This window comes from Chrysochloris asiatica, unplaced genomic scaffold (genome assembly GCF_000296735.1).
Source record: "Chrysochloris asiatica unplaced genomic scaffold, ChrAsi1.0 scaffold00061, whole genome shotgun sequence".
NCBI classification, from domain to species: Eukaryota; Metazoa; Chordata; class Mammalia; order Afrosoricida; family Chrysochloridae; genus Chrysochloris; species Chrysochloris asiatica.
In genome coordinates, this window is record NW_006408579.1 from 13118914 (window position 1) to 13129806 (window position 10893).

Genomic DNA, 10893 nt, shown 5'->3' on the forward strand with positions numbered 1-10893 from the left:
ACTGATGATATGGAGCTTTTCCATCTTCTCTTTCCACAGATGTAGTCAATTTGATTTCTATGTGTTCCATCGGGTGAGGTCCATGTGTATAGTCATCTGTTATGCTGTCTAAAGAAGGTATTTGAAATAAAAAAAATCATTGGTTTTGCAGAATTCTATCATGCGTTCTCCAGCATCATTTCATATTGAATTAGTGAAGTTTTACTCTATAGCCCAAAGATACACAAATATAACACCTATAAACACATGAGTGAGCTCAAAAAGGAGCTAGCCTATTTATTGCATATATATTTATAATACTACATTTTCTATATTATGTATATATGATATATGTAAACTTTCATAATCTATATGAATTGAACTTTAAGTATGTTCATGTGAATTTATTACAATAATTACATTATCAGTGATTTGTTAGAATTTAAAATCTTGTCTTTTAGCATTAAGTAAGAGGCCTGTGTAGTACTTTTTCTTTGTTCAGTCAAACATTTACTATATGGCTACACTATCATTCATTGTGAACACAAAGATGGTAAAGACATGGCCTTTCTCCCATATCGTATGATGTGACTTTGTTTAAATGGGAGAGAGGAAAATAAAATGATCTCGGTAGCTACTTCCCCCAGGAAAATGAAAATAGTACTAAATTAGAGCATGAGGATTTTCACATAATTTAAAAACAAAATTATGTTTGTAATATGTTAGAAAAAAATCTGAGTTTTGGGATAAAATTTAACTTCTTCAATTCCATATCTAAGAATATGGAATTAAAATTTTTTTATTGTGATATATATTGTTAGGTATCATCAAGTCATTACTGACTCTTGGTGACCCTTTGTTCAACAGAATGAAACACTGCCCAGTCCTGGACCATCCTCACAATTGTTTGAGGTCATTGTTGCAGCTACCGTCAGCTCACCTCATTGAGTGTCTTCCTCTTTTTCATTGTCTCTCTACCGTACCAATCATGGTGTCCTGCTCTAGGTCTGCTCCCTCCTGATAGCATGTCCAAATAACAGGAAGTGAAGTCTTAGCATCCTTGATATACTTCTTTCAACACAGGTTTGTTTTTTGTTCTTGTACTTAATGGTATATTCAGTATTCCTTACCAACATCATAATTCAAAGGCATGCATTTTTTTTTCTTCAGTCTTCGTTATTCATTTTCCGGCCACTCATTTATGAGGTGATTGAAAATACCATGGCTTGTGTCAGATACACTTTAGTCTTCAAAATGGCATCTTTGCTTTGTAACACTTTAAAGAATTATTTTGCAGATTTTTCCAGTGCACTATATATACACATATACACATATGAAACATTTATTAATGCAACATATTTTACATGTGCAAATCAGTGACATTGATTCTGTTTATCATATTGTGTAGCCATCACCACTATCTGTTTCCAAATTATTTCCTCACCTTTGTAGAAACTCAGTGCTCCCTAACCCTGATTTCCCTTTTCCTCCTTCTTCTCATCCCAGATAGCCACCATCCATTTTCCAGTTCTAGAGATTTCATAAAAACCCTTTTGTGACAAATAGTATTTGTCCTTATGTGTCAGATTTTATTCAGCATAATGTTTTCAGTGTTCATCCATGTTGTAGCATGTGTCAGGACTTAATTTCCCTTTATGGATTTCACTGCTTTTCCTGTTCCCAAAATGATCATGTTGTTGCACTGTTTTTCCTTAACAACTTTTCCTCAGCCATTCCTTTGGTTATGACTGTAGAAAGCGAGCCAATCTTCAACTTCTGGACAACAATACCGTGATGTACATAGCTGGGAATCAACTGATCCTTTTGGATTTGAAAACCAAGAAACAGATGTACCTGCAGAGTTGCAGTGGTGGAGGAATTGGTGTCATTGGGGTATAAAAGCCTTTTAATGATTTCAGGGGGAAGTCTATCTGTTACAGATTATTCTGTTACTCTGTTGACTAGCCAGTAGTGTCTGCCACCATGAGCAGTCTCATGGGATAACGTATGAGGTAACTGCAAGTTTATTCTACGGCATTTTCTGGTTAATGATGGCAGACACTATGTTAGCCAACATCACCTCTGTGCAATATTATAATATTATGCTAATATGGTAACCCATTTTTCAGATCAGGACACTAGAGCCTGTATGTAGAGCCCATGCAGGTTTTTTAACACTGAATACTGCACATTGCTATTTGCTCCTGGTGGTGCTGTAAGATAAGCACTGGACTGCTAACTACAAGGCTAACAGTTCAAATCCACCAGCTGCTGTACAAGAGAAGATGAAGCTTTCTGTTCCCATAAAGATTTACAGACTCAGAAATCCTATATGGGTCCCTATGAGTCGGAATCGCCTTAAGGTCAGTAAGTTTCATTTGTTTTTATTCTATAAAAATGGTGAGATTAACAACATAAGTATTAAATATTCTACCATAAAATATATAGTAAAAGTTCTGGAAGTAAGGTGTAGGTTATACATTCACTAATTTACAGCAGTTTACAGAAGGACTTGCATGTGATTTGGAGCTTGTTTCCATTTCCTCAGTTATCTTGTCTCAGTGACTCACCATCTTTTTTTTTTTTTTTTTAACTTTCATTGTGAATTATGTGATAGTTTACATGGGAGAACATGAGCTTTACATTCGTCCTTTCATTGCCATGGTTACAACCCCCTCCATGCATCATCAACCAACCAAAGGGTACACCCTGCAAGTCTGCTCCCTGGTCATCAGCACACAGTCCCTCTCCCTCGTCCTCTCTGGGTCTAGAGTTCCCAGCCACTCCATCTCTCCACATCATTCTCTGCCTCCATCTGTGGCGTCACTGTTTCTCTGGGTAAGGTCCTACTCCGCTTTTCTCCCTTGATGGTCCTAGGGAACCCGGTTCCTGGACTGCAAAGTCAACCACTCCCCCCCTTTTGCTACAAACTGTCTACCTTTACATTTCCAAACCTCACAGTCCGTCCTGATAGCAATTAAATTCACTATTGTACCACATGGGTGCTATCCGCATCTCCTTTCATCAGCCCCACCCAGACAGATTGGATACTACAAATTGGAGATTCTACTTTCCTCCACACCCTCTGGATCTAGGCTTTCTCTTAAAAGCTTGTAAGCCAGTCACCTCTTGCCTTTGTAGTCTCGCCCCCCCCCCCTCCCCAAAGTTGTCCATCTCTGTCTCCTCTGTGTATGGAGGGGGTGGGATTGATCCTTGCTGTAAGAGTTTGTTTCCTCTGTTGGGCTGCTGCATCCAGTCATTGCCTTTCTTGTATATTCAGTGTTTTCTCAGCCTAGAAAGATACACTAAGTCAACTTTATCTCGTGTTAAAAGACCCTTACCTAACCAAGTGTTCTTTTAGTCACTGGCTTGGAGCTTTCCATCACAATTGTCTTACTTTTTCCATCACCCCAACAAATTGCCCTCTTGGTTGTCAAATCTAGAGACTACCTTCTAATGTTACCTGACTTGACTGTTCTAATGTGTTGACATAAGTACTGTTTTCCTTGATGTTTTTCTATTCTTTACTCTTTAAATGGAGATGTCCCTAGATCTTTTCTCAAGGTAACTAACACCCTGACTGGACTCCTGAGGAATGCTTCTTGATGTCTTTGGCGTTGTGTGAGGGTCATCTGTTCAGTTTAAGCTATGTGAGAGGAGCTAAAGAAAGGGGGAGAAACTGGGGGATTGGGGTCTCATTCAAACAGCAGTTCCATATTAGATAGTCATAGGATTTCTAGGAGGATAGAGTTGTCCTGCTCTTGTCCTTCCTGCAGAATGTAAGCACAGCAGACTGAGCTAAAAGGCAGTAGGGCCCACTTACAGCAACCCAGCTGAGGCAGACGTTTTCTCGTGAAAGTCTGACAATGCTCTAAGAGAGGCTAGTTAGCTCAAGCAAGCAAGGCAGTGGAGAGAAACCCTTTTGGTGCGATTGGATGACCTTTGTTGAGGTGCTTACATCTGAAGCGAAGCTAAGTGAGAAACTTTTCAAAGATTTTTGATCTAGGATTGAAATAAGGATATGACAAAGGGAATGGAGAAGGTAAAGAAAATCTGAGTCCCATAGTTAGAACTTGGATATAGACTGACTATGGAAACAGAATATAGTGAGATTGAAGTGTAGTTGTTGCTAGGTGCCAGTGAGTCAGTTCTAACTCACAGCAACCCTATGTGCAACAGAACAAAACATTGCCCAGTCCTGCTCCTCCTCACAATTGTTACATGTAACCCCATTGTTGCTACCACTGTGTCAATTCATCATGTTGAGGATCTTCTTTTTTGTTAATTCTCCTCTTTACCAAGCATGGTGTCCTTCTCCAGGGACTTATCCTCCCTTGAAAACATGTCCAAAGAACAAGAGACAAAGTCTCACCATTCTAGCTTCAAAGAGTGTTCTGGATGTTCTTCTTCTAAGACAGATTTGTTTGTTATACTGACAGTTCATGGTACTTTCAATATTCTTCACCCACACCATTATTCAAGTGGACTGATTTTTTCTGTTGTTGTTAGACACCATCATCTGGTTCTGGCCCATAGCTACTCTACACACAACAGAACCAAACACTGCTCTGTTCTGTACTAATCTTAACAATCGTCATAACCCTTGAGCCCATTCCTGTTGCCACTGTGCCATCCCCCTTTTTTGCCAACTCCACCAAAATGGATGGCACATTCTAAATTTTGCCCATAGAATCCTTCAACAAGTCCATCAAGTTCAGTGCCATTAAGTCAGTTTTGACTCGTAGCAATCCTGTGTTGGGTTTCCAAGGATTAGTTTGAACTGCCACCCTTGTGGTTAGCAGTCCAGTGCTGACCCTATAGTACCATACCAGAATTCTATTAGGACTAGTAATATTTTATGAATATGAGTTTTCTATTTTGCTATAAAATAATTTGATTTGAGACCAATTACCAGGAGGTTTGATGTCAAGAATTCTTATCCTAATCCTCTTCCCCTAAACTCTTAGCAGTTTTGTGCACACAGGACTTCTTCTCCATGTGTGGTGGATGGACTGTTAGTTACTGGAGAGTGATGGAGCACTCCCTCCACTGCCACGTCAGCTCATCTCTTTTCTGAAGTCACAACCCAGTTGTGACGTGGAAAATACACTTGCAAGACTGTGAAATATGTACTTTGTGGTATAGAAGCTATTCTCCAGAAAAGATAGGTCATTATATATGTTGAGTGTAAGTTAAATGACTTAATTGGTATCAGGTCTCAAAAAGAGTAAAGCAAAACACTTAACTCCATAGCAACTTGCAGTCTGCGAGGGCAGAATTTTTTTCATTGAAAGTAGACATGACCAGTCTCCTGAAAGGGTAAATGATTTGCATGATTCTCCAGATTTCTGTGACCACATTTGTTGTTAAGTACCATGGAGTCGGTTCTCACTCATAGTGACCCTGTACAGGGTTTCCAAGGCTGCAGGAGCAGAAAGCCTCATTTTTCTCCCGTGGAACAGCTGGTAGTTTTGAACTGCTGACTTTGTGGTTAGTAGCCCCATTCGTTAGCACTACGATACCAGAGCTATCCTCTGCAAAATTGCTTTGGAAGTTGGAATATAGACAGATAGGTACATAATCCTTCACTCTGTCTTGTTGTTGTTGGTAAGTGCCGTTGAGTTGGTTCTGACCCATAGCAAACCCTTTATACAGTTTCTGAGGAGCAGCTGGTGAACTTGAACCGCCGACCTTGCAGTTCAAATGGCTTTGCAATCTGGTTCATTAACCCACAGCGCCACACCAGGACTCTACATTTTAGGGATCAATTATTTTTTAATATACTTTGCTTCTTGGCTCCAGCTATGTATGACCTCGGGCAAGTTAAAGTCTCTGTGCCTCTATGTACCCATCAATAACACGGGGTGATAATCTGAACTCACAAGTTTGATGTGAAATGTAAGAGAACTTTATAGCTTACTATTCTTATAAAACTTAGACCAGTGGCATACAGTACACACTCAACATGTCAGCTGTTATCAGCAGTATTATCTAGCTAAGTGTTTATCATCCTATAAAATCAACACCTTGCATCAAACTGAAGTGATGAAGATTTACTTGAATAGAAGAATAAGCAGAAGCTTGCCAGTAGGAAGCCTTATGACCCTATGTGTGAAGGACCGTATCTTGGATACAGGTTTCCAGTGCAATCTATAACTGAGAACCAAGTCTCTTTGTCCTTATACATACAAACAGGTGTTACAGAATTCTAGAAGTAGAATATAAGTTTTAAATAGCTTATTTTTATAAAAGCCTGTTTTTATATTTGGAGTCCTGGTGTGGCGTTGTGGATTAACGCACTGGATTGTAAATCGATTTGAACCACAAGGTCGGCAGTTAAAGCTCACCAGCTGCTCCCCAAAAGCCCTATGCAGGGTCATGATGGGTCAGGACCGATTCTACGGCATTTAACAACATTTTTATATTTACTTTTTAGCTAGGCATTTATGCATTTTGTGTATTGGACAAAGATAATTATCAATGAACAAAGATAACAGAAATGAACATAGTTTTATCCAATTTATGTGCCTGTCATTTTAAATGCTGCACAAAGAGTTTATACAGGCCATATTTACTCTATTTTTCTCTATAGCTGGTTTGGTAGCATTCTATGTTTCTCATTTACATTTGTTTGTGGTACGCTTGTCTAAGGTGACATTTTTAAAATTAGGATGTTACCTACTCTGTAAACATTACATGTTAAGACAGTAATTTAGCTTGATTGATAATGCAGGGTGAAGAATTCATGTAGCTCAGTGGTTCTCAAAGCATTGTCCCCAGACAAGCAACACTAGTCTCACCTGGGATCTTTTAGAAATGTAAATGTGGATTCTCTGAGGGTCCTAACCCACCCAGATCAACTCAATCAGGAGCTCTGGGGATAGACTTAGCAATCTGTATTTCAACAAACCCTCCAATCTTTGACACACACTGAAGGATTGGAACTGCTGTTCTTATTTACCTAATGGCAATTTTTAAAATTTTAGACCTAGAAATAATTGTCTTAATGAAAATTAGATGTAAAATGAGAATTCTTCTAGTTTTTAGTTTAAACCACCCATCATCAAGTATTTCTCAGCTGCCCCCTTTGAGCCTTGTTTTGTAGTGGTTAGGTGCCATCAAGTTGATTCCAATTGATAGTGACACAGTGTAGGAAAAATTGGAACACAACCCGGTCCTGTACCATCACCCCAGTCATTGCTGTGTCTAAGTCCATTTGGCAGCCATGTGTCAGTCCATCCTGTTGAGAGATTTGCTCTTTATTACTGAGCCTCTATCAAGCATGCTATCCTTCTTCCAATGTATGTGAGACCCAGTACTGTATTACTTTTTAATTGTTGTTTTTATTGCTAAGTGCTGGAGAGTCGGTTCCGACCCATAGCAACCCTGTATAGGGTTTCCGAGGCTGTAAATCTTTACAGGAGCAGAAAACCTCATCTTTTTCCCAAGGAACTGCTGGTAGTTGTGAACTGTTGACCTTGAGGTTAGCAGACCAACTCAAAACCACTACGCTACCATAGCTTCTTGTAGTTCATCCTAATAAACAAAATGAAAACATAGATGCTAAATATCTCATTAATTGTTGTTAAGTGCTGTCGAGTCAATTCCAACCCATAGCGATCCTGTATAGTGTTTCCAAGGAGCAGCTGGTGAGCTTGAACCACTGACCTTGAAGTTCAAATGACTTAGTAGTCTGACGCATTAGCCCACAGCGCCAAACTTAATAACTTTCAGTGAGTACTAATTTTTTTTTTTATAGGTTCACCCCCATAAAACTCACTTCACAGTAGCGGAAAATGGATCTTTTCCAAATATCATCATCTATGAATATCCTTCTCTGAGGCCTTACAGAATCCTTCGAGGTGAGTTCAGCAGAATCTTTAGAATATTCCATGTTCAAGTTAAAAATTCTGAAGATAAGACACTATTGTATCAGCCAGGTTTTCCAGAGAAACAGAATAAATAGAAGATTTATAAGATAAAATATCGATCAATCGATCTTATATATCTCCTACTTGGTCTGTTTCTTTGAAGAACCTTGGCTGATAACATGATTGTTCGATCCTTCTCCTTCCCTCCTTCTCCCTTGCTTCAATTTTTTTTTTATTTTATATTTTTGTAAATACACCTGTGAAATGAAGTAAATGTTTCCCTTATTGATGAGACTCATTCATCCTTCCAGATGGGAGTGACTTGGGATATGCCTATGTGGACTTTAACTATAATGGCACCTTGTTGGCATCTGTTAGTAGCAGTCCTGATTATACATTCACCATCTGGAACTGGAAAAACGAACAGCCCATACTGAGAACAAAAGCTTTTTCCCAGGAAGTTTTTAAGGTTACTTTCAACCCTGAAGATGATGAGCAGCTTACTACTTCTGGAGCTGGCCATATCAAGTAGGTTGGATTACTGCAACAAATGTCTCCAAACCACCCTCCCACAATACTCTTTAGACAGCTGGGCTTAATAATTCATTTCAGTGGCCACACAAAACTCAGAATACTCAACGTTATGGGGTTTATTAGAGAAGTTAACAGGATCAAAAAATGCTCAGGGCATGCTTTTTCTAGTCAGGACAGCTTCTTCTCAGCCATGCCTACAGGCAGGTCTCTCTCTGCTGAAAAATGACCAAAGGACACACCACTCCACCGTAAGCCTTAATTTAAAGGCAGTCAGCTCCAGCTTCCAGGACTCAGCAAACGGAGTCCCTTCAATTAAGTGCCTGGAGACACTTCACTCTGCAAGCATGCTTCCTGCCCAAAGTCACTCAGCTTTACTTGCTCTGTGAGCTGGGAAGCTCGCTTCTCTGATTCATACTCTGACTTGTGGTTCTGTTGCTGCCTCTCCTGTACTGCTTCTCTGGTGTCATAGCTTGCTGTCCCTGGATCAAGGAGGATACACTGGGCAGGGATCTGTGGATCCAAAGGATGCGCTCCACTCTTGGCTCTTCTTCTTTGATAGTAGTGAGATTCCCCCATTCCTGCTTTATGAGATGGCTTACTTTATTATACACATCAGAGTTTCGGGTTTTTACAATCACGGTTAAACATGTTATCCTCTCCCAACTGAGTCATATAATCTTGTGAGCATCTTCTCCCACCTTACTTACCCAAACTCATCAGGGCAAAAAGTTATATGGTAGAGGTTTACAAAGACAATGACTTTAAGAGACATTATAATTCACTATACCACAGTGATCAGTACAGGTCCCAGTAGAAATCAGCAGTGTTACCTGGGAGAATTGTGAGACCTGGAGATATTTACCCTTCTTGTTGTTAGGTGCCATTGAGTGGGTACTGACTCATAGCAACCTTATGCACAGTAGAAAAAACACTGCCCAGTCCTGTGCCACCCTTACAATCTTTGCTACACTTGAGACCATTGCTGCCATCACTGTGCCAATCCATGTTGTTAGAGGTCTTGTTCTTATTCAACAACCCTCCACATTTTCTGGAGAAGCTTGATGTCCTTCTCCAGAGGCTGGTTGGTCCCTCCTGATAATATGTTCACAGTATGAGAGACCAAGTCTGGCCATCTTGACTTCTACAGAGCATTCTGGCTGTACTTCCAACACAGATTTGTTTGTTCTTTTGTGTTCCATGGTACTTTCAACATTCTCCTGCAACACCATCAACTCAAATGCATCAATTGTTTTACAGTCTTCCTTATTCATGGTTTAACTCCCACATGCATATGATGTTATTGAAAATATCATGGTTTGGATCAGGTGCACCTTAGTCCTCAAACTGACATTTTTGCTCCTCTACAATTGCAAGAGGTATTGTGCAACAGCTTTGCCTAATGCAATATATCATTGTATTTCTTTGTGTGTGTGTGTGTTTAATATCTTTAATTATATGAAGATTTGTTCATTCACATCACCTAGAGAACATTTCACCCACTGCTCTGTTTGGCAGCCAGTCTCTTATCTCTCTTTAGCAATGGTAAGGCAGATGGATACCTTTTCCTCAGGGAAGAGAAATCCATGGTTTGTTGCCTTTGCCAATAACGAAGATGTTGGAAAGTCGGGTGGCAAAGCTATTGCCCCTGGCATCTTTCACATGAACCACATCAAAAGAGCCAGGATGTCTCTCTCTGTTAGTGATCACACCAATTCTTCCCAGGTTGCCACCTTCAGTCACCATACACAGGTTACCAGTGTCAAACTTGATGAAATCAGTAATCTTTTCAGTCTCCAAATCAATCTGATTGGTATCATTCACCTTGATGAGGGGATCAGAGTAGCATACGGTGCGAGCATCATGGGTCACCAGATGGTGGGTTCCTTTTGTTCCCACAAAGATCTTTCTTCGTACTTTGCATAGCTTGTACTTCGTCTACTCAGGTGTAATATGAACAGCAAATCAACCTTTGGTGTCATACACCAGACGGAACATTTCTCTGGTTTTCTCAATGCCTATAACATTCATAAAACCAGCAGGATAGGTTATATCAGTTCAGACCTTGTCATCAATCTTAATGAACCACTGCATACAGATCTTTTAAACTTCATCTCCTGTCAGGGCATACTTAAGTCTGTTCCTTAAGAAAATGATCAGTGGGAGGCATTCTCTGTTTGTGGGGGCCAGTGGATGGGCATGGAGTAAACACACCAGTCAGTTTGGTCAGCATCCAATGCTTCGGGGCAGCCACACACTTAAGAAGCTTCTTGGGACCATGAGCCATGGCTGAGCGGAACAGGAAAGAGCTTGTTTTATTTTTTGATTGCTGCTTCCATGAGTATTGATGGTTGATCCAAGCAAAATGAAGTCTTTGAGAACTTTAATCTTTACTCCATATTTATATTGATGTTATTTATTGGTCCATTGGTGAGGATTTTGTTTTCTTTACATTGAAGTGACAACCATACCAAAGGCTTTGATCTTCATCAGTAAGCACTTTCAGCAAGCA

The 10893-nt window shown here is 39.8% G+C and overlaps 1 protein-coding gene and 1 pseudogene across 1 annotated transcript in view; one reads left to right on the top strand and one right to left on the bottom strand.

Annotated features, from left to right (window-relative positions):
* The window catches only part of WDR52 (WD repeat domain 52), a 158110-nt gene that overhangs the window by 13694 nt on the left and 133523 nt on the right, over positions 1-10893 (top strand). Inside the window, exons 4-6 of the mRNA XM_006864205.1 lie at positions 1710-1872; positions 7739-7841; positions 8162-8378. Of these exons, the coding sequence (XP_006864267.1) occupies positions 1710-1872; positions 7739-7841; positions 8162-8378 (483 nt within the window). The remainder of the gene's footprint in view (positions 1-1709; positions 1873-7738; positions 7842-8161; positions 8379-10893) is intronic.
* On the bottom strand, positions 9877-10668 carry LOC102824221 (annotated as a pseudogene).